At 42.6% G+C, this 25,405-nt stretch overlaps 1 protein-coding gene across 2 annotated transcripts in view; it reads left to right on the top strand.

Annotated features, from left to right (window-relative positions):
* The window catches only part of LOC133562996 (transcriptional enhancer factor TEF-3-like), a 108,918-nt gene that overhangs the window by 45,960 nt on the left and 37,553 nt on the right, over window positions 1–25,405 (top strand). Inside the window, exons 3-4 of one of the 2 annotated variants that reach the window (XM_061916867.1) lie at window positions 22,334–22,396; window positions 23,190–23,324. In XM_061916867.1, coding sequence (XP_061772851.1) covers window positions 22,334–22,396; window positions 23,190–23,324 — 198 coding nt within the window. Of the gene's footprint in view, window positions 1–22,333; window positions 22,406–23,189; window positions 23,325–25,405 lie in introns of both variants that reach the window. The other variant, XM_061916866.1, reaches the window with a different exon arrangement.

Raw genomic sequence — 25,405 nt, 5'->3', positions numbered from 1 at the left:
AGTAAAATTAAAGTTAAATCGTGTGGAAATTGATAGAGTATATGAAACTAAATTCTTGGGAATAATAATTGATCATAAACTGTGTTGGAAACCACATATTGAATATATAAAAGGAAAAATATCCAAATCTATTGCTATTCTTTATAAAGCAAGACACATGCTGAATAAGACATGCCTGCATATGTTGTATTATTCTTTCATTTTTCCCTATTTAACGTAATGTGTTGAAATTTGGGGAAATGTTTATAAAACAAACATAGACCCAATCATAAAACTTCAAAAAAGGGTCATTAGAATAATACACAAAGCCTGCTACTATGAACATACCAATACCTTATTTATGAGTTCAAATGTGTTAAAATTTTCCGACATTGTGTTTTTAAAAACAATGGAAATTATGTTTCGAGTAAAGAGCCTTCCAGCTTGTATTTGCAGGCTATTTCATTTAAGAGGAGAAAACTATAATTTACGGGGGATATCGATTTTTGAAATGGGTAAAGCGAGAACAAATATAAAATACAAATGTATTACAGTTTTAGGAGTTAAATGGTGGAACAAGCTCAGTAATGAGCTGAAGACATGCACTTCTTTGGTAAGGTTTAAGAAAACATTGAAAGGTGAAATAATTGAAAATTATAAAATATAGTCACAATTACTTTCATCCCATTGATTTTTGATTTTTTTTTTTTTTTATGTTGATGTTCCAGGCAATCTAATTTTCTGTGAAGGTATAGGATAGGCAAATATAAGCTTTGGCTTCAGCCTATTCCTTTTTTGGTCATTCTTTTTCTTTTCTTTCATGTGTAAATGTGCATTATTATATACATATAACATGTACTGTAAAACTGATCACACACAATGGTTGATTGATTTGATTTGATTGATTATATGACCGAAATAAACTTATTTCATTCATTCATTCATTCATTCAAAACTCTGCTATGCAAAGCAAAACACATTTATCAACAATATCCTAAAACGTCTCCGGCTTGGCTGGGCCCAAGCTCACTTAATATGGACTGATGCAAAGTAGACAAGTGTTCTGTTGTCTGACGAGTCCACATTTCAAACTATATTTGGAAACTGAGGACGTGGTGTCCTCCAGAACAAAGAGGAAAATAACCATCCGGATTGTTATAGGCGCAAAGTTCAAAAGCCAGCATCTGTGATGGAATGGGGGTGTATTAGTGCCCAAGGCATGGGTAACTTACACATCTGTGAAGGCACCATTAATGCTGAATGGTCCATACAGGTTTTAGAACAACATATGTTGTCATCCAAGCAACGTTATCATGGACGTCCCTGCCTTTTTCAGCAAGACAAGCGTTACAACTGCGTGGGTTCGTAAAAAAAACAGTGCGGGTATTTTCCTGGCCCGCCTGCAGTCCAGACCTGTCTCCCATCGAAAATGTGTGGTGCATTATGAAGCTTAAAATACGACAGCGGAAACCCCGGACTGTTGAACGACTGAAGCTCTACATAAAACAAGAATGGGAAAGAATTTCACTTTCAAAGCTTCAACAATTAGTTTCCTCAGTTCCCAAACGTTTATTAGGTGTTGTTAAAAGAAAAGGGGATGTAACACGGTGGTGAACATGCCCTTTCCCAACTACTTTGGCACGTGTTGCAGCCATGAAATTCTAAGTTAATTATTATTTGCAAAAAAAAATAAAGTTCATGAGATTTAACATCAAATATTTTGTCTTTGCAGTGCATTCAACTGAATATGGGTTGAAAATGATTTGCAAATCATTGTATTCCGTTTATATTTACATCTAACACAATTTCCCAACTCATACGGAAACGGGGTTTGTATTTAAGAAGTTCTTTGCCTTGAATTTGAAAACATTTAGCTTGTGCTTTTTCTGTTTGTTAGTTGGCAACATAGCTCTGAAGATTGTAGGCATATTTTGATGGAACTGTCTGAAATGGGATAAGGAACAAGTGATGAGATTGGTAGATCTCAGAGTCCTTTTCCAGTTGGCACGTTTTTAGCGCTGTTTGGTCCGCATGATCGGGCAAAACCGCCAGACACCTTTTTAATTAATTTGGTCTAATTTCACTTGCCCTTGCAGACGCTCCCTCGTGGGTACAGTCGATGCCTCGGCTGGCAGTAGATGTCTTCTCTGTCTGTCTGGCTGGCTAATTGGCATTTGATAGCATGATCTCATCAGTGTGTGACTGACTGTGTTGGAAAGTAGTTAAATGGGACCTTCCCCAAGCATCCACACAAGAAGTGGCAGTGTGTCTGGTACTAGGACCAGTGTACAGCGGGATACTCTGTGGCAGGGGTCTCAAACTCAATGTACCCGGGGGCCAATGGATGCAGAAACTGGGGGAGGCTGGGCCGCAAGAAAAGATGTCTTAAAAAAATCTAACATGCACTTTTTAATGAATTCACCTTCTTTCCGGGAAACACCCGAATATCAGTGCCCCTCCCGACAATCTCCCGGGGCAATCATTCTCCCGGTTTTCACCCGGACAACAATATTAAGGGCGTGTCATGATGGCACTGTCTCTAACGTCCTCTACAACCTGCCGTCTCGTCCGCTTTTCCACCATACAAACAGTGTGCCTGCCCAGTCACATATTGAATGAGGCTTCTGCAGACCCTCGGAAGTGACTGCAAGACATACCGTATTTCCTTGAATTGCCGCCGGGGCGCTAACTAATTTAAAACCTCTTCTCACTCCGGCGTTTACCAAAGGCATGCGGTAAAGGCAAGCATGCGCTAATTATTTTAAAACCTCTTCGCACTCCGACGCTTACCAAAGGCATGCGGTAAATTTAAGCCTGCGCTTATACATTTGAGTGTGATGTAAGGATACTATCATGAAAAGCACATTTAATATAAAAACGTTATTATGGTCTTACTTTTACTTATAAATGAAGTCCATGCGCAGCTCCTTCTTATCAAAAGCATCGATAACTTGTTTATAGAAGTCTTCCTTATCTTTCTTCATTTTTAAAAGTCTCTCTGTCTCGATGGAGATCTTCCTTTATTACCTCCTGCTTCGATTGAAAGTCCAGTTTAGAAAACGGTTTTATTGTAGATATGTAATCCTCCATGTTTAAAGTGCAAGCGAGAGGAAAAAAATATACGATCGCTGCTCACTCTTGCTGCTTGTTGTCACTTCTTCTGCACCCGAGTAGTCTCAAGAAGGATCCCTAGCGCCTTCTACCACCAGGAGGCGGGAGTCATTTAATGACTCATATTTGACACACGCAGCTACGGTATATTAATAAAACATAGCTGCTTACTGTTCTTTTTAGCATATTCAATGGCTTGGACCTTAAATCCTTCTAAATAGCTCTTAATCTTCTTCCCTTTATGCGATTTCAAATGATTGAAATCAGCCTCCTCCATTTTGAAAATGATGACAGGTAAAGTGTCACTCGTGACGTGACGAGTTTGACCCGGCGGAAATTGTAGGAAAATGCTAATTATTTGGCGAAACGAGTTTGACCCTGCGGATATTCTAGACATGCGCTAATAAAAACAATATTTTGCGAAACGAGTTTGACCCGGCGTTAGTCCTGAGTCGGCGGTAATGCTAAGCATGCGCTAATTACTTTGCGAAACAAGTTTGACCCGGCAGTAATTCTAGGAAATACGGTACCAGTGGAGCGGTGCTTATTTTTTCAACCATTTCCAATTGTATATACAATCCACAAAATATGTGAAAACATCACAAAATGCCACAACTTCACTCAGCCATTCTGAATATTCCGCTCTGAATACCTTTGGCTATTTTGGAAGAGTGACATCACACTAGTAACACTTCTGCTCTCTGACCATGTTATTAGGTCAGTCATACTGGAAATACACTAAAATAGCCAACAACTGATGAAGGGTCCTCATTATACTCTAATAACGTCCAGTGAGTGCCAACAATACTCCATTTATATGTCCTGACCTGAGAATGAATCAAATATGAGTGACGAGTTTAACCCGCCGGAAATTCTAGGCATATGCTAAATATTTTGTGAAACGAGTTTGACCCGCCGCTAATCCTGAGCCAGCGGTAATGCTAAGCATGCGCTAATTATTTTGCGGAACGAGTTTGACCCGGCAGTAATTTTAGGCAGGCGCATACTATATACCCGGCGGCAATTCAAGGAAATACGGTACTTGATCAACAGCCATATAGGTAACACTGTTACAAATATGCGCCACACCGTGAACCCACACCAAACAATATTGATAAACACATTTTGGGAGAACATCTGCACAGTAACACAACATAAACACAACAGTACAACACCCAGAATTCCAATGCAGCCCTAACTCTTCTGGGGCTACAATAGGGGGCGCGGTTGGAGGGGGGGGGGGGGGGGGGGTGGTTGTATATTGTTGCCCGGAAGAGTTAGTGCTGCACGGGATTCTGGGTATTTGTTCTGTTGTGTCTATGTTGTGTTACAGTGTCGATGTTCTCCCAAAATGTGTTTTTTATTCTTGTTTGGTGTGGGTTCATAGTGTGGTACATATTCGTAACAGAGTTAAAGTTGTTTATACGGCCAGCTTCAGTGTGACCTGTGTGGCTGTTGATCAACTATGTCTTGCAGTCGCTTACTGCGTCACAGAAGCCAAATACACTATGAGGCTGGGCTGGCACGCTGTTTATACAGTTTGTAGAGGACGTTACAGGCAGTGTCTCCACGGTGCCCCCTTATTGTTGTTGTTAGGGTGAAACTCGGTAGGATGAATACCCCTGGAGGGGCACTGAAAATTGGGAGTCTCCCAGGAAAAATCGAGGGTGTACAAGTGTGAAGCTGTAAAGCGCCATTCATATTAAAGTCGCGGGCCGTGCTAACATTAAATTTTCACATTAAGGTGCGGGCCGCAAAAAAAAGTTGCGGCCCGTGATGATGGCGGACCATTACACCGCTGGGGCATACCCTTGTTGTATTGTGATGATGGCGGACCATTACACCGCTGGGGCATACCCATGTTGTATTGTGATGATGGCGGACCATTACACCGCTGGGGCATACCCATGTTGTATTGTGATGATGGCGGACCATTACACCGCTGGGGCATACCCATGTTGTATTGTGATGATGGCGGACCATTACACCGCTGGGGCATACCCATGTTGTATTGTGATGAAGGCGGATCATTACAAAACTGGGGCATACCCATGTTGTATTGTGATGATGGCGGACCATTACACCACTGGGGCGTACCCATGTTGTATTGTGATGATGGCGGACCATTACACAACTGGGGCATACCAATGTTGTATTTTGATGATGGCGGACCATTACACCGCTGGGGCATACCCATGTTGTATTGTGATGATGGCGGACCATTACACAACTGGGGCATACCCATGTTGTATTTTGATGATGGCGGACCATTACACCACTGGGGCATACCCATGTTGTATTGTGGTGATGGCGGACCATTACACTGCTGGGGCATACCCATGTTGTATTGTGATGATGGCGGACCAATACACCGCTGGGGCATACCCATGTTGTATTGTGATGATGGCGGACCATTACACCGCTGGGGCATACCCATGTTGTATTGTGATGATGGCGGACCATTACACCGCTGGGGCATACCCATGTTGTATTGTGATGATGGCGGACCATTACACCGCTGGGGCATACCCATGTTGTATTGTGATGATGGCGGACCATTACACTGCTGGGGCATACCCATGTTGTATTGTGATGATGGCAGACCATTACACCGCTGGGGCATACCCATGTTGTATTGTGATGATGGCGGACCGTTACACAACTGGGGCATACCCATGTTGTATTTTGATGATGGCGGACCATTACACCGCTGGGGCATACCCATGTTGTATTGTGATGATGGCGGACCATTACACCGCTGGGGCATACCCATGTTGTATTGTGATGATGGCGGACCATTACACAACTGGGGCATACCCATGTTGTATTGTGATGATGGCGGACCATTACACCGCTGGGGCATACCCATGTTGTATTGTGATGATGGCGGACCATTACACCGCTGGGGCATACCCATGTTGTATTGTGATGATGGCGGACCATTACACCGCTGGGGCGTACCCATGTTGTATTGTGATGATGGCGGACCATTACACAACTGGGGCATACCCATGTTGTATTGTGATGATGGCGGACCATTACACCGCTGGGGCATACCCATGTTGTATTGTGATGATGGCGGACCATTACACAACTGGGGCATACCCATGTTGTATTGTGATGATGGCGGACCATTACACCGCTGGGGCATACCCATGTTGTATTTTGATGATGGCGGACCATTACACCACTGGGGCATACCCATGTTGTATTGTGATGATGGTGGACCACTACACCACTGGGGCATACCTATGTTGTATTTATCATATTTCCTTCAGGTCATACTCCTTATATGCGGTTTGCATTTGGGCAAAAAGAAGAGGCTGAAAGACACTTTCCCCACCTGCGCCCAGTGCCACCCACTCTTCTTAGAACGTACCTTAGATAATGGGTTTAAAGCGCTTAGTCACTTGAGAAAAGTGCTATACAAATATAAATGTGGCCACTTTCATCCCGGTGTAATGTGAGGCTCTCCAGCGTGAGGCTGGTGGCCTGGGAGGAGAACAAGGCTAAGATTTAGTGTGTGGCGTAAAGGCATATTCCATAAACATTGACACACTCACCAGCTGCCTGGCACTGTCACTAGACCGGGCCCCCTGTCTGTCCTCGGTCCCAGGATCTGATAACTTGCAATGGAGCACACCTGCTCCACCAGTGGGAGCTGTCTGTCATGAGTGGACGTGCACTGATCCACAGCCACTGTGGAAGTACAAGAACGAGCCAAGGGTCTGGGTTCTTACAAAGACCCATTCAGTTTGACCTAATCCTTCCCTTGACTCTTAGTCCTGCTGTAGTCCACAGCACATATACTTTGTTTTGTGCCCAGAACACAGCTCACAGTTTGACTTGCACAACTTTCAAATTGGGTCTGTACTTGAGATCTCGTTGTGGGCTAAGCATGGTTCCTTCCTCAATTTTGAGAGTAAGTTATGCACTAATGGTGCAGATGCAGTATCATACACATTTGGAGGGTACCTGGTGAGATACATTGCGGTTGTGTGGCTATGACCATGCCAGTTTAAAGGGGAACATTATCACCAAACCTATGCAAGCGTCAATATATACCTTGATGTTGCAGAAAAAAGACCATGTATTTTTTTAACCGATTTCCGAACTCTAAATGGGTGAATTTTGGCAAATTAAACGCCTTTCTGTTTATCGGTCTTGTAGCGATGACGTCAGAACGTGATGTCATTTTCATTTTCACATTACAAACACCGGGTCTCAGCTCTGTTAATTTCCGTTTTTCGACTATTTCTTGGAACCTTGGAGACATCATGCCTCGTCGGTGTGTTGTCGGAGGGTGTAACAACACTAACAGGGAGGGATTCAAGTTGCACCACTGGCAAGAAATCTGCCGCCAGACCCCCATTGAATGTACCAGAGTGTCTGCACATTTCACCGGCGATGCTAAGACAGACATGGCACAGAGATGTATGGATAACCTGCAGATGCATTTGCAATGATCAAGTCAACAAAATCCCAAAGGTGAGTTTTGTTGATGTTATTGACATATGTGCTAATCAGACATATTTGGTCACGGCATGACTGCCAGCTAACCGATGCTAACATGCTACGCTAATTGATGCTAACATGCTATTTACGCTAGCTGTATGTACATTTGAAACTAGATACCCACATTTAATGCGAAACAAACACTTACCAATCGACGGATTTAAGTTGCTCCAGTGTCACAAGATCGTTTGGTCCGCACATTTTACCGGCGATGCTAATAAGGCAGCCATGCTATGGGCCACTTCATTAGGTACACCCATGCTATGGCCGAATAGCGTCAATAGCTATTCGCTCAATAGCTTCAATTTCTTCTTCAATTTCGTTTTCACTATCTGCCTCCATACTCCGACCATCTGTTTCAATACATGCGTAATCTGTTGAATCGCTTATGCCGCTGAAATCCGAGTGTGAATCCGAGCTAATGTCGCTATATCTTGCTGCGGTAACCGCCATGTTGTTTGTATTGGCAGCACTGTATGACGTCACAGGGAAATGGACAGTCGCATCGCAAATAGCGAAACTTAAGAACTTTAAAACTTTTTTTAGGAATATTCCGGGAGGTGTAAAATTTTGAAAAAAACTTTGAAAAATAAAACAAGCCACTGGGAAATGATTTTTTATTGTTTTTAACCCTTTTGAACTTGTGATAATGTTCCCCTTTAATTTATTATAAGTGTACAAGTTGTGTCCAGTACATTTAAATGACTGGATTGAGCGGAATATAAGACAATATGTTTCATTGATTTCCCTAGTCTTAAAATTAGCATCATAACTTCTCCCCTGTTGTTTACTAACTTGTATACAGCCTTTGAGACACTAGTGGCTTCTAGTGGGTGAGACATAAAAGCTCTGACTGCTTAGTGAAAAGTCATTTTGTTGATTAAATGTATGCAGGCTGATTCAAAAAGACTGGGCCAACCTCATCAGGCATGTATTCAGTTCTAAAGCCTCGTAAAAGACTGAATCAATGCTCATTTGATGCAGGAGTTAGCCAAGTTTTATTGTCTTACTCTTTCCCCGTTGTGGTCATTTCATTTTTCCGGCGCTGTTCAATTGGAGGAAGACTACGTGTTTAACTACCGTATTTTCTGCACTATAAGGCGCACCTAAAAACCTCAATTTTTCTCAAAAGCTGACAGTGCGCCCTATAATGGCGGGGTTGAACAAATTAATCATTTAATAGGGACCCAAACAAGTTTTGCATTGAATATTGACCAAGCAAGGCTTATATAACTTTATAGTGACGTGCAAAATCGAGTTTTAAATAATAATAATTAAAAAATATCAATGGCATATCAAATGAAATAAAAATACAAATTGAATGCCTCTTTTCGGCGGCGGGTTTGAGTTGGGGCGGGGTTTAGTGGTAGTGGGGGTGTATATTGTAGCGTCCCGGAAGAGTTAGTGATGCAACGGGGTTCTGGGTATTTGTTCGGTTGTGTTTATGTTGTGTTACGGTGCGGATGTTTTCCCGAAATGTGTTTGTCATTCTTGTTTGCTGTGGGTTCACTGTGTGGCGTATATTTGTAATGGTGTTAAAGTTGTTTATACGGCCACCCTCAGTGTGACCTGAATGGCTGTTGACCAAGTATGCCTTGCATACACTTGTGTGTGTGTATGAGCTGCATATATTATGTGAGTGGGCCGGCACGCTTTTTGTATGGAGGAAAAGCGGACGTGGCGACATGTAGAGAACGCCAAAGGCAGTGCTTTTACGGCCCGCTCCCAATATTATTGTCCGGGTGGAAATCGGGAGAAATTCGGGAGGGGCACTGAACTTCGGGAGTCTCCCGGGAAAATCGGGAGGGTTGACGAGTAAGAGTATTAGTGGTGAATGCGGTGTTACAGCGGCGGGCCAGCTCTAATGTTATTTTGATATTGCCTCAAGGGCCAAATGAAATTACACGGCTGGCCAAATTTGGCCCGCGGGCCAGAGTTTGACACTAATGCTTTAGACGCAGAGTTTCAGGAAGGTAGGAATTGTCACTGAACTGCTAGACAACAGCAGCGACACTGACTCGATTAATGACAACTTCGACGAGACGGAGCCGGGCATGTTGGATGTCTTATTCGCCCAACTGTTTAATTCGGACACTGAAGAAGAAGAATTTGAGGGATTCGTGGATGAGGAATAACTTAATAAAGTGAGCTTTACGTGTTTATTTTGTGTGTTGTGTGGTGTGGCATTAACGTTTGAGCAACGTTGAGTTAGTGATATATTGTTATTGCTTTGCACTATATCGAGTGTTACTATTTTGTGATTGCACTAACGTTTGATTTACCGTAACAGTATCAGACTGTTTTTTTTTTACATGTTTATTGAATCGAGGAAAAGTTCCCCTCCACTATGTGATATAAATGTTGCACTACATGTTATACCTTGCTGTTGTTAAAAGATAAACAAAATACCACAACACTGCCTTTACCTTGGGGAAAATAATAAAACAGCTGTTTATTCATTTTGGGAGTGAACAGAGTTGGCAGGAAGCTGTTTTATAATCTATTAATAAAGTTTGACTGTTTAGTTGACATTTCCTTTAGCGCAGCTCCATCTAAAGCAGGGGTGTCAAACTCAAATACAGAGTGGGCCAAAATTCCAAACTGAACAAAGCCGCGGGCCAAAGTTGAACAACTTAACCTTTTAATAGGGACCCAAACAAGTTTTGCATTGAATATTGAACAAGCAAGGCTTATATAACTTTATAGTGACATGCAAAATCGAGTTTTGTTGGTAGCGGGGGTGTATATTGTAGCCTCCCGGAAAAGTTAGTGCTGCAAAGGGGTTCTGGGTATTTGTTCTGTTGTGTTACGGTGCGGATGTTCTCCCGAAATGTTTGTCATTCTTGTTTGGTGTGGGTTCACAGTGTGGTGTAACAGTGTTAAAGTTGTTTATACGGCCACCCTCAGTGTGACCTGTATGGCTGTTGACTAAGTATGCGTTGCATTCACTTGTGTGTGTGTGTATAAGCCGCATATATTACGTGACTGGGCCGGCACGCTGTTTGTATGGAGGAAAAGCGGACGTGAAGACAAGTTGTAGAGGATGCTAAAAGCAGTACCTTTAAGGCATGCCCCCAATATTGTTGTCCGGGTGGAAATTCGGGGGAATGGTTGCCCCGGGAGATTTTCGGCGGGGGCGGGGGGGCACTGAAATTCGGGATTCTCCTGGAAAAATTGTGAGGGTTGGCAAGTATGAGAATTAGCGTTGAATGCGGTGAAACAGCGGCACCGCCACTGTATAATACCGGCGGGCCAGCTCTAATATTAATTTATTATTGCCTCAAGGGCCAAATGAAATTACACGGTGGGGCAAATTTGGCCTGCAGGCCAGAGTTTGACACTCATGATCTAAAGCAGGGGTAGGGAACCTGTGGCTCTTTTGATGACTGCACCTGGCTCTCAGATAAATCTTAGCTGACATTGCCAAACACGTTAAGTGATGAATAATTCCGCTGGTAATCACAGTTTCAAAAATAACGTTCAAAATATAAAAGATTATCACGCATTTTAATCCATCCATCCGGTTTCTACCGCACATGTTCAAGAAGTCGCAAAGAAGTATTTTATTTAATGTTGGTTAGCTTCAGAATAACAATGTTATTAAAAAGAATAAGAGACTTCTTATACTCTAAAAATATTGGACTTATTTAAAAATGCATGCATCATCATCATTTATTTTTATTCCTTTCGTGAAAATGCATATATAAAAGCCACGTACAATTGACGCTTTCGTTGTTTTTTTCTGTTTCTTAAACATTTCCATCATCAGAAAGGAGCAGATGGAAGAATAATATTCTTATATTTATCTGCCCCCTTTTTAACACAAATTATTTTCGATGACTTTATAACTGTTCCCTCCAACAACACCCGAACTCCAACATACTTTCCAATTTTCCTTAAGCATTTTCACAATGACACGTCCAATTTAAATCAAAATTCAGTTTGATATAATTCCAGTTTTCTCTTTTTATAACTCTTTTTAAAAACAAAGATATTCTTATAGCTTTTTAAGTCTTTGTTCAGAGAATTCCATTCTTTCACACCAACAACAGACAAGCACATTTGTTTCGAATTTGTTCGCACTCTTGGATGTTTAAAGTCATCAACCTTTTGTGGTTCTCATCTTCAGATGTGAACACAACTAACTTTTCTATGTCCTTCGGAATAACTTTATTTCTCGCTTTGAACATCATTAATAGAGTATTCAATTCTACAATGTATTTTAGTTTTAGTAATCCTGACCTAATGAAGAGTGGATTTGTGTGGTCTCTATATCCTACTTTAAAAATGATTCGAATTGCTCTTTTCTGTGAAATAAAGGCATTATGTTGCTATGATATGTATTTCCCAATATTTCTGCACAATAATTGAAATAAAATAGAATAATAGTTGTATTCAGTCTTAAAAAAAATACTATATGGCTCTCACGGAAATCATTTTTAAAATATTTGGCTTGTATGGCTCTCTCAGCTAAAAAGGTTCCCGACCCCTGATCTAAAGGATGCATAACGTAACCCCAGCCCCTACTGTAGCATCTATTCTATGCGCCTTATAATGCGGTGCGCCTTATATATGAACAACGTTTTAAAATAGGCCATTCATTGAAGGTGCGCCTTATAATCCGGTGCGCCTTATAGTGCGGAAAATATAGTACCTTCCAAATCGTTCTTATCTGTACTGTAAAGTTCAAATTTGAATGGAGAACATCCTTGCTGTAACACAACATAAACGCAACAGAATAAATACCCAGAATCCCATGCATCCCCCCCCAACCGGTTGAAATGGGCGGGGTTTGGACTGGTGGGGGTGTATAATGTAGCCCGGAAGAGTTAGGGATGAATGGGATTCTCGGTATTTGTTCCTTTGTGTTTATGTTGTGTTACAGCGAAGATGTTCTCCAGAAATTTTTGTCCTTCTTGTTTGGTGTGGGTTCACAGTGTGGTGCATATTAGTAAGAGTGTAAAAGTTGTTTATATGACAACTCTCAGTGTAACCTGTATGGCTGTTGATTCACTATGCCTTGCAGTCACTATCGTGTATCAACAGAGGCTGCGTACTACATGTGACCGGCCGGCACGCTGATAATATTGTGTAAAAAAGGCCGCGACGACAAGTTTAAGAGGACTGTAAAAGCATTGCCATCAGTGCATACCCTCAATATTATCGACCAGGTGAAAATTGAAGAATGTTGGCCATTGAACTCGAGAAATCTTTCGGGATATTCGGGGGGTGGGGTCGGCAATTATGCACCTAGGCCACATTAGAGTGATCAAAGAACCGCATGCGGCTCCGGAGCCGCGGGTTGCCGACCCCTGATTTACGTGCTTACCCAAGATTAAAATAGGCCATTCATTGAAGGTGCGCCTTATAGTGTGGAAAATATGGTACCTTCCAAATCGTTCTTATCTGTACTGTAAAGTTCAAATTTGAATGGAGAACATCCTCGCTGTAACACAACATAAACACAACAGAACAAATACCCAGAATCCCATGCATCCCCCCACCCCCAACCGGCTGAAGTGGGCGGGGTTTGGACTGGTGGGGGTGTATAATGTAGCCCGGAAGAGTTAGGGATGCATGGGATTCTCGGTATTTGTTCATTTGTTTTTATGTTGTGTTACAGCGAAGATGTTCTCCAGAAATGTGTTTGTCATTCTTGTTTGGTGTGGGTTCACAGTGTGGTGCATATTAGTAAGAGTGTAAAAGTTGTTTATATGACAACTCTCAGTGTAACCTGTACGGCTGTTGACTCACTATGCTTTGCAGTCACTATCGTGTATCAACAGAGGCTGCGTACCACATGTGACCGGCTGGCACGCTGGTAATATTGTTTAAAAAAGGCCGCAACGACACGTTTAAGAGGACTGTAAAAGCATTGCCATCAGTGCATACCCTCAATATTATCAACCAGGTGAAAATTGAAGAATGTTGGCCATTGAACTCGAGAAATCTTTCGGGATATTCGGGGGGTGGGGTCGGCAATTATTACACATTACAGTGATCAAAGAGCCGCGGGTTGCCGACCCCTGATTTACGTGCTTACCCAAGATTAAAATAGGCCATTCATTGAAGGTGCGCCTTATAATCCGGTGCGCCTTATAGTGTGGAAAATGTGGTACCTTCCAAATCGTTGTTATCTGTACTGTAAAGTTCAAATTTGAATGACAATAAGTGTATGTTCTTGACGTTGTCCGTGCATGTTGAGCACTATGAAATAAATACTCCAAGTTTTGTGTTCAAGCTAAGTTTCCCATCGTTTTTCACTTTTGAAATATCTAGTTATCATTTTGCCGTCTTCTTGTTGAGTCACCCTGTATACCTCAAGTCCCCCAACAAGAAGTTGTTTGGAATTTATTGGAGGGATTTGCAGTTTATTTTGGATTTGACCATCCAACTGTCAACTTAAGATGTTGTTTTGGTTACAGGACGCAACGAGCTGATAGCACGCTACATCAAACTCCGCACTGGGAAAACGCGGACCAGGAAGCAGGTGAGTCCAATGCCACTCGTTAGCTGGCTCTATTTTTAAGGGACTACGTAAAGTCCACTCTTGCTGAGTGATGCCCCCCCCTCAACACTGGGGATCGGTTCAGGGTCAGCAGCCCCAGCGTAAAGATGATATGTTGCTGTGGGCTGAGCTGCTTGTTAGAAGTGGCAAGAAGCTGGGGAATATGGCTGGGAGGGGACTAAAGAGGGATTTGGAACTTTATCCTGGAGTTTGCCATCTGATACACATGGACTTGATGCAGGGCAATGATGGATGTCAGGGAGACCCCCGCACCCCCCGCTGTGTCATCTGGTATAGTCTGTGTGGGAGTGGTGATGATGAGGAGGTTGACATCAGACTTTTACACGATCAATACAAGCAGCCTGAGCCTTTTTGGGAAGAAAGCAGATTACCTGAAGCTGAGATCTTCATCTGAGGGCACAGTGCACTTCAACTTTGCCAAATAGACCAGGGCTCCAACTAAGGGCCACTTCGCAATTATTGCTGGGCCACGTTAAATTTGCCAAACAGACCTGGGCTCCAACTCCGGGCTACATCACAGTTATGGCTGGGCCACGTTAACGACAAGGAGGGCCGCATTTTAAATTCCTGCTAAAAACTCCTTTATTTCATCAAGCATTTTGTAAATAACACCTTGACTTTATATTGTCTTCCCTTAACAGTTTTTTGCTGTTAATGTATCACAATTTGTTCTATTACCGTATTTCCTTGAATGGCCGCCAGGGCGTTAATTATTTAAAAACCTCTTCTCACTCCTGCGCTTACCAAAGGCATGCGGTAAAAGTAAGCATGTGCTAATTATTTTAAAACCTCTTCTCACTCCGACACTTACCAAAGGCATGCAGTAAAAAATTTGAGTGTGATGTAAGGATACCATCATGAAAAGCACATTTATAAAAAAAAACGTTATTATGGTTGTAGGAGCCATTTTAGGCATCCTTATTTAGAGTTAGCATTACTTTCTTTTGTCACTAGGTGGCGGGCTTTTTGGTTGAGCAGTGCAGGGTTGAAGGCATAAATAGAAGCACAGGTGAGCTGATTAAGGAGGGACTCAGGTGTGGGAGCACAAACCGTTTTTACCAACGGCACACAACAGCAGACAACAACAGCAGACAACAGCACACAGCAACAGGCAGGAAAGACAGGAGAACATATGGCACAATGTCACTACAATAATCCATGGTATGTTTCATTCACCCTGCAAGTTTATTAATAAATATGCATGAACTGGACTTCTGATTGGACCTCACTTCAATGCAATGTTTGCTGCTGCGTAGGATCACTCCCTCAAACCTGTTGAGTAGTGACAATAAATTAGAACATTTAAAGGTGAAGATTGCCACTACAATGGTCTTACCTTTACTTATAAATGGAGTCCATGCCAGCTCCTTCTGATCAAAAGCATCGATAACTTGTTTATAGAAGTCTTCCTTATCTTTCTTCATTTTGAAAAGTCTCGATGGAGATCTTCCTTCATTACCTCCTGCTTCGATTAAAAGTCCAGTTTAGAAAACTGCTATCAGACCGCTGCTATCAGTTAGTTCAGCTCCTCAAGTGCGGAGGTGACGACAGAATTATCCTCGGACAACTCCCCCTCCCGTTCTGCTCCGTGGGTGATCTCTTTATCCCACCGCTGCCACCATGAAGTGTTATTGTATAAATAATACACTGGGCATTTAGGACTGGAACATGCTTTATTTCAGCCCGGTTGTTTACATAGCCAGCATAGGAGTTACATCCTAAAAGGTCCGTCGTGCGTCCACCGCGTCATATCCGTCCCAGCAGAATTCATGTCACTCATTGTCACTTCTTCTGCAGCCGAGTAGTCGCTACCTCATCGCATATATGTGTATATATACCTATACACTTGATAATTGAATATATATATATATATATATATATATATATATATATATATATATATATATATATATATGGGGGAACTCTGCCTGAATATGGGACATACTCAAGAGTTTGAAACAAACAAAGGACTTCAAGGAAGAAAAACAATGAAAGACATTTCTTGTTCTAAGTGAAAAACACAAAAAAAACACCATGCTGCAGATGCTAGGCAGCTGTCTTCATTGTTGACTCTACCATAGGGCTTGGAAGGGCGTGCAGTGTGGTGCCCAGTAACCATTTTGGCTGGATGTGGGTTTGGTTTACGTGGCTCTACTGTACTGTGATTGATTAAAATGGGTCCTTGAAAATACAAAAATTAAGGTACCGCCCGGAGATGAACTGTACTTTATTCCAAAGGCTCGCAACCTTGAAAAAAATAAGTTAAATTGTTGGAATTGGTGTGTATGAACACGTCCCTTTGGATAAGAGAGTTGAGTAAGATTTTGGAGTAAAACTTGAATGTAATTTGTGTCTGATTCTGATGAATAGAGTCACAGCAGAGTCAGAACAAACAAACCCATTATTAATTTGAACTACTTTGATCAGTGTGATACTGCTCCAAAAATAATGCTCATTCATTTATGTTTGGGGTCGGCAACCTTTACCACTCAAAGAGCCATTTTGACCCGTTTCACAAAATAAAGAAAACTATGGGAGTCACAAGACTCTTTTGAAATTTAACATGAAATACCACTGTATAGAGTTATTTTTTTGCTTTGTGCTATGTATTAACCTGTGGTCTCAGACTCGCGGCCCGCACCTTAATATGAAAATTTAATGTTAGTGTGGCCTGCGAGTCCTAAATTAATGCCGTTTGACAACATCACACTTACCAACCCTCCCAAACTTTCCGGGAGTCTCCAGAATTTCAAAGCAACTTTTCTCGCAAATGATTTTCGCCCTTCATCATTATTACGGGCGTGCTGTGATGGCGCTGCCTTTACGGCCTTCTTCAACATGTACAAATATCTAACACAGCCCAGCCACGAGTCGTTTGTGGCTTCCATAGACACACTTCGACGACTGCAACGCATAGTTGTTCAACAGCCATACAGGTTACACTGAGAGTTGTGATATAAACAACTTTTAACACTCTTACTAATATGCGCCACACTGTTAACCCACACCAAACATTAATGACAAACACACTTCTGGAGAACATCCTCACTGTAACACAACATAAACACAACAGAACAAATACCCAGAATCCCAAAATAGAATGATAGTTGTATTCAGTCTTAAAAAATATATTATATGGCTCTCACGGAAATAATTTTTAAATATTTGGCTTGTATGGCTCTCTCAGCTAAAAAGGTTCCCGACCCCTGATCTAAAGGATGCATAACGTAACCCCAGCCTCTACTGTAGCATCTATTCTACGCGCCTTATAATGCGGTGCGCCTTATATATGAACAAAGTTTTAAAATAGGCCATTCATTGAAGGTGCGCCTTATAATCCGGTGCGCCTTATAGTGCGGAAAATATGGTACCTTCCAAATCGTTCTTATCTGTACTGTAAAGTTCAAATTTGAATGGAGAACATCCTCGCTGTAACACAACATAAACACAACAGAACAAATACCCAGAATCCCATGCATGGGGGTTTATAATGTAGCCCGGAAGAGTTAGGGATGCATGGGATTCTCGGTATTTGTTCCTTTGTGTTTATGTTGTGTTACAGCGAAGATGTTCTCCAGAAATGTGTTTGTCATTCTTGTTTGGTGTGGGTTCACAGTGTGGTGCATATTAGTAAGAGTGTAAAAGTTGTTTATATGACAACTCTCAGTGTAACCTGTATGGCTGTTGACTCAGTATGCCTTGCAGTCACTATCGTGTATCAACAGAGGCTGCGTACTACATGTGACCGGCTGGCACGCTGATAATATTGTGTAAAAAAAGGCCGCGACGACAAGTTTAAGAGGACTGTAAAAGTATTGCCATCAGTGCATACCCTCAATATTATCGACCAGGTGAAAATTGAAGAATGTTGGCCATTGAACTCGAGAAATCTTTCGGGATATTCGGGGGGTGGGGTCGGCAATTATGCACCTAAGCCACATTAGAGTGATCAAAGAGCCGCGGGTTGCCGACCTCTGATTTACGTGCTTACCCAAGACTAAAGGTAAACGGACACCATGTTGTTGTTTGTCACTTAACAGCCAACTAAATGCTGAGTGAATAAAACATGCCATTATTCAAAGTTAGCAGCGTGAACACAGCAACATGTACCAGGTGATGGCGTTAAAAGTCACGGCCATTCCCCGCCTCTTTATTAGCTTCTTAACCCAATTTCTTTCGACTTTGCTTTCACACTGGAATTAAGAAGAAATCTCACTAAATAGTTTTTTCCCTCAAGCCATCATGACAACCATTGTGGCGGTTAAAGACGCCGCATGTAGGCGCCATGTTTGCAACATGTTGAATACAAAAAGGCAACTTAAGTCTTGTATTCAGTCATGTAAATAAGCCAACCAGATCCAACAAGAGCCACAATGCGGTGCCTTTTTTCTCACATTTGCAAGCCCTAAAGTTTGGCAAACAAATCATTACGGAGTCATCCTTGGATCTGCTTTATTGTACAATAAAGGGCTGCATTCTGACCAGTGAAAGAATGTGTGCACCAGCATATGCTAAACTATTTATCCATCCATTTTCTACCGCTTATTCCCTTTTTTTTGGGGTCTATTTATTTTACCTTTAATTTTCTAAAAAGTCAAAGGCCTAAAAAAGGCCCCTGGCCCACACTCTGAACACTTATTTTACCAACATAGAGTGTGTGCTTTTTTTTGTCAAGAAATCAAATGTTTGTTAATAAATGCAACAATCTGAACATCTATTGATGAAATACATCATTGAAGAATTGTGCCCAGTATTTCAAGTCAAAGCACAATAAGGTTGCAACTTAGCAAAAATGTTGAAAGTCTCTATCATGCTTTTAAGTACAAACCCTGTTTCCATATGAGTAGGGAATTGATTGATTGATTGATACTTTTATTAGTAGTTTGCACAGTACAGTACATATTCCGTACAATTGACCACTAAATGGTAACACCCGAATAAGTTTTTCAACTTGTTTAAGTCGGGGTCCACGTTAATCAATTCATGGTAATTGTGTTAGATGTAAATATAAAAGGAATACAATGATTTGCAAATCATTTTCAACCCATATTCAGTTGAATATGCTACAAAGACAACATATTTGATGTTCAAACTGATTAAACATTTTTTTTGGTTGCAAATAATCATTAACTTTAGAATTTGATGCCATCAACACGTGACAAAGAAGTTGAAAAAGGTGGCAATAAATACTGATAAAGTTGAGGAATGCTCATCAAACACTTATTTGGAACATCCTACAGGTGTGCAGGCTAATTGGGAACAGGTGGGTGCCATGATTGGGTATAAAAGCAGCTTCCATGAAATGCTAAGTAATTCACAAACAAGGATGGGGCGAGGGTCACCACTTTGTAAGCAAATTGTCAAACAGTTTTAGGACAACATTTCTCAACGAGCTATTGCAAGGAATTTAGGGATTTTACCATTTACGGTCCGTAAAATCATCAAAGGGTTCAGAGAATTTGGAGAAATCACTGCACATAAGCGATGATATTATGGACCATTGACCCCTCAGGCGGTACTGCATAAAAAAACCGACATCAGTGTGTAAATGATATCACCACATTGGCTCAGGAACACTTCATAAAACCACTGTCAGTAGCTACAGTTGGTCGCTACATCTTTAAGTGCAAGTTAAAACTACTATGCAAAGCCAAACCCATTTATCAACAACACAAAGGAACGCCGTTGCCTTCCCTGGGCCCGAGATCATCTAAGATGGACTGATGCAAAGTGGAAAAGTGTTCTGTGGTCTGACAAGTCCACATTTAAAATTATATTTGGAAACTGTGGACGTGGTGTCCTCCGAAACAAAGAGGAAAATAACGATCCGGATTGATATAGGCGCAAAGTTCAAAAGCCAGTATCTGTGATGATATGGGGGTGTATTAGGGCCCAAGGCATGTGTAACTTACACATCTGTGAAGGCACCATTAATGCTGAATGGTCCATACAGGTTTTGGAGCAACATATGTTGTCATCCAAGCAACGTTATCATAGATGCCCCTGCTTATTTCAGCAAGACAATGCAAAGCTTTTGTGTTACAACAGCATTGCTTCGTAGTAAAAGAGTGTGGGTACTTTCCTGGCCCGCCTGCAGTCCAGACCTGTCTCCCATGGAAAATTTGTGGCGCATTATGAAGCGTAAAATACGACAGCGGAGATCCCGGACTGTTGAACGACTGAAGCTCTACATAAAACAAGAATGGGAAAGAATTCCACTTTCAAAGCTTCAACAATTAGTTTCCTCAGTTCCCAAACGTTTATTGAGTGTTGTTGAAAAGGGGATGTAACACAGTGGTGAACATGCCCTTTCCCAACTACATTGGCACGTGTTGCAGCCATGAAATTCTAAGTTAATTATTATTTGCAAAAAAAAAAAAAAGTTTATGGGTTTGAACATTGAATATGTTGTCTTTGTAGTGGATTCAACTAAATATAGGTTGAAAAGGATTTGCAAATCATTGTATTCTGTTTATATTTACATCCAACACAATTTCCCAACTCATGTGGAAACGGGGTTTGTACTTAAAAGCATGATAGAGACTTTTAACATTTTTGCTAAGTTGCAACCTTATTGTGCTTTGACTTGAAACACTGAGCACAATTCTACAATGATGTATTTCATTAATAGATGTTCAGATTGTTGCATTTATTAACAAACATATTTCTTGACAAAAAAAAGCACACACTCTATGTTGGTAAAATAAGTGTTCAGAGTGCGGGACAGGGGCCTTTTTTAGGCCTTTGACTTTTTAGAAAATGACATGAGTTCATTATTAAAGATGGGTGTATGAGGTATTTGCTTTGTCACCTCTGACACAAAAGGTAAACTAAATAGTTTAGCATATGCTGGTGCAGACTTTCATTCACTGGTCAGAATGCGGCCCTCCATGGAAAAGGTTTGGACACTACCACTATGGATAGTAAACAATTGAAATTCTTGAACGTTACCGTATTTCCTTGAACTGCCGCTGGGGCGCTAATTAATTTAAAACCTCTTCTCACTCCGGCGTTTACCAAAGGCATGTGGTAAAGGCAAGCATGCGTTAATTATTTTAAAACCTCTTCTCACTCTGGCACTTACCAAAGGCATGCGGTAAATTTAGGCCTGGGCTTATAAATTTGAGTGTGATGTAAGGATACCATCATGAAAAGCACATTTAATAAAAAAAAGTTATTATGGACTTACCTTTATTTATAAATCAAGTCCATGCGCAGCTCCTTCTGATCAAAAGCATCGATAACTTGTTTATAGAAGTCTTCCTTATCTTTCTTCAGTTTTAAAAGTCTCTCTGTCTCGATGGAGATGTTCCTTTATTACCTCCTGCTTCGACTGAAAGTCCAGTTTTATTTTAGATATGTAATCCTCCATGTTAAAAGTGCAAGCGAGAGGAAAAAATAAAGGATAGCTGCTCACAATTGCTGCTTGTTGTCACTTTTTCTGCAGCCGAGTAGTCGCAAGAAGGATCACTAGCGCCCTCTACCACCAGGAGGCGGGAGTCATTTAATGACTCATACTTGACACACGCAGCTATGGTATATTAATAAAACATAACTGCTTACTGTTCTTTTTAGCATATTCAATAGCTTGGGCCTTAAATCCTACTGAATAGCTCTTGATCTTCTTCCCTTTATGCGATTTCAAATGATTTAAGTCAGCCTCCTCCATTTTGAAAATGATGACAGGTGAAGTCACGTGACGGGTTTGACCCGGCGGAAATTCTAGGCTTATACTAATTATTTTACGAAACGAGTTTGACCCGGCGGAAATTCTAGACATGCGCTAATAAAAATAATATTTCGCGAAACGACTTTGACCCGGCAGTAATTCTAGGCAGGCGCATACTATATACCCGGCGGCAATTCAAGGAAATACGGTAAATGGAGAAAACTAAAACAGATTTCATTTGGTGTTATTTTTTGAATTCCTTAGTGTTTCTCGTCTTGTTTATCAAAGTGCTGCAACTTTCTCTGGCCTCGTGGTGGATTCTTTTCCAGTCGTACTCAATAAAATGAAAAAAAAAAATGCACAGATATGGTGTCACTCATGTGTGGGATTCTTTGTTTGGGCTCTCAATTCCGCAGAATAATATCAATTGTACCCGTCACGCAATTTAAAGCACGCATGTCCACTGCAGAGGGCACATGTTCTCTAAGAGAATATTGTTCTTATAACTAGGTTTGTGTTTTTTCTTGCAGGTGTCCAGTCATATTCAGGTCCTGGCTCGGCGGAAGGCCAGGGAGATCCAGGTGAAGCTGAAGGTACGCTACGTGAGTCAACCTTTTTTTTTATTTGTTTCCAAAGCCAATGAGGCGGATTGTTAAACAGCAAGTGGCAGATGTGCTTCGAGAAAAATGGAAAACGTTCGGTGGATTTAATTGCGTCCTCTAATTGATGTTTTAAAGGGGATGTTTCCCATGGCCCCCAGGCTTATGAGAACCATAAACACCTTTGTCAGGGAACAAATGAAGCCCTGCAGGCATGACATGGAACGTGTGAGCGCTCACACATCCCAGTCCTTCCAGTACTTTCTCAGTTTGCATTTCTCCCCTCGCATGCTGCTAGTGGCAGCCGTGGTCCTCGCCGTGGCTGCCAGCCATTAGTCTTCAGCTGGCAGGGCCCCGCTGGTCACAGGTTGAGTGTTTGTGACGGGGCTTTTTAAATACCTCTGTGCGGTAACCGAGACCCAGACCACATGTGCTCGTATTTCAGCCATGCCCTTGTGTCATAGAATAGTCCACGGTGGGTTGAGACACAGGTGGATCACCTTACCATAAAGTCGTTGACCGGCAGCTGCCGGTTTGAACTTTTTGGGTGGCGTTAGTGCTTTGCAGATTTTGCTGGTAGAGATTACATCACCCTGCGGCCTGACGCGTCCTCCAACAGAAGCGGCTTGTCATCGCCTGGCCGAAGCAATAAAGCAAAGTCTTGTCTGTAATATCACCTTGTCTTCACCTGTGCGCGGGATCCCCTTTTTAGGGCTCCGCTTGGATCACTGGCCAAGTGGGACTTAGAAGATGAGTCCTGTCCCTGTGTCTGTCCCTTCCTGTGTAGGACCAGGTGGCCAAAGACAAGGCGCTGCAAAACATGGCCACCATGTCCTCGGCGCAGATCATCTCACCCGCCGCCTTCCAGAACAAGATGTCACTCCAGGGCCTCTCCAGGCCGGCGTACCCCACAGCCGGCGGGGTGAGTCACTGAGCTGATGATCAGGACGCCTCTAGTCCCTTCCCATGCACCTTGTCAGACCGTTACATTGCTTGTCCCATGCACCTCGTTACATCGCTTGTCCCATGCACCTCATCAGACTGTTACATTGCTTGTCCCATGCTGATCATACCGTTACATTGCTTGTCCCATGCACCTCGTCAGACCGTTACATCGTTTTTCCCATGCACCTAGTCAGACCGTCACATCGCTTGTCCCATGCACCTCATCAGACTGTTACATCACTTGTCCCATGCACCTCGTCAGACTGTTACATCACTTGTCCCATGCACCTCGTCAGACCGTTACATCGTTTGTCCCATGCACTTCGTCAGACCGTTACATCGCTTGTCCCATGCACCTCGCCAGACCGTTATATTGCTTGTCCCATGCACCTCGTCAGACCGTTACATTGCTTGTCCCATGCACCTCATCAGACTGTTACATCGCTTGTCCCATGCACCTCGTTAGACTGTTACATCGCTTGTCCCATGCACCTCGTCCGACCGTTACATCGCTTGTCCCATGTACCTCGTAAGACCGTTACATCGCTTGTCCCATGCACCTCGTCAGACCGTTACATCGCTTGTCCCATGCACCTCATCAGACCGTTACATTGCTTGTCCCATTCACCTCGTCAGACCGTTACATTGCTTGTCCCATGCACCTCGTCAGACCGTTACATTGCTTGTCCCATGCACCTCGTCAGACCGTTACATTGCTTGTCCCATTCACCTCGTCAGACCGTTACATTGCTTGTCCCATGCACCTCGTCAGACCGTTACATCGCTTGTCCCATGCACCTCATCAGACTGTTAAATCGCTTGTCCTATTCACCTCGTCAGACCGTTACATTGCTTGTCCCATGCACCTCGTCAGACTGTTACATCGCTTGTCCCATGCACCTCATCAGACATTACATTGCTTGTCCCATGTACCTTGTCAGACCCTTACATCATTTGTCCCATGCACCTTGTCAGACATTACATTGCTTGTACCATGCACCTCATCAGACCGTTACATCGTTTGTCCCATGCACCTCATCAGACTGTTACATCGCTTGTCCCATGCACCTCGTCAAACTGTTACATCGCTTGTCCCATGCACCTCGTCAGACTGTTACATCGCTTGTCCCATGCACCTCGTCAGACTGTTACATCGCTTGTCCCATGCACCTCGTCAGACCGTTATATTGCTTGTCCCATGCACCTCGTCAGACGTTACATCGCTTGTCCCATGCACCTCGTCAGACCGTTACATTGCTTGTCCCTTGCACCTCGTCAGACTGTTACATCGCTTGTCCTAAGCACCTCATCAGACTGTTACATCGTTTGTCCCATGCACCTCATCAGACCCTTACATCGCTTGTCCCATGCACCTCGTCAGACTGTTACATCGCTTGTCCCATTCACCTCATCAGACCATTACATTGTTTGTCCCATGCACCTCGTCAGACCGTTACATCGCTTTTCCCATGCACCTCGGCAGACGTTACATCGCTTGTCCCATGCACCTCATCAGACCGTTACATCGCTTGTCCCATGCACCTCATCAGACTGTTACATCGTTTGTCCCATGCACCTCATAAGACTGTTACATTGCTTGTCCCATGCACCTCGTCAGACTGTTACATCGCTTGTCCCATGCACCTCGTCAGACTGTTACATCGCTTGTCCCATGCACCTCGTCAGACGTTACATCCCTTGTCCCATGCACCTCATCAGACCGTTACATTGCTTGTCCCATGCACCTCGTCAGATGTTACATTGCTTGTCCCATGCACCTCATCAGACCCTTACATCGTTTGTCCCATGCACCTCGTCAGACGTTACATTGCTTGTCCCACGCACCTCATCAGACCGTTACATCGCTCGTTCCATGCACCTCATCACACTGTTACATCGTTTGTCCCATTCACCTCGTCAGACTGTTACATTGCTTGTCCCATGCACCTCGTCAGACTGTTACATCGCTTGTCCCATGCACCTCGTCAGACTGTTACATCGTTTGTCCCATGTACCTTGTCAGACGTTACATTGCTTGTCCCATGCACCTCATCAGAC

The sequence above is a fragment of the Nerophis ophidion genome, linkage group LG12 (genome assembly GCF_033978795.1).
Source record: "Nerophis ophidion isolate RoL-2023_Sa linkage group LG12, RoL_Noph_v1.0, whole genome shotgun sequence".
Classification (NCBI taxonomy): domain Eukaryota; kingdom Metazoa; phylum Chordata; class Actinopteri; order Syngnathiformes; family Syngnathidae; genus Nerophis; species Nerophis ophidion.
The sequence above is the reverse complement of the archived record's forward strand: the minus strand, read 5'-3'. Positions and strand labels throughout refer to the sequence as shown.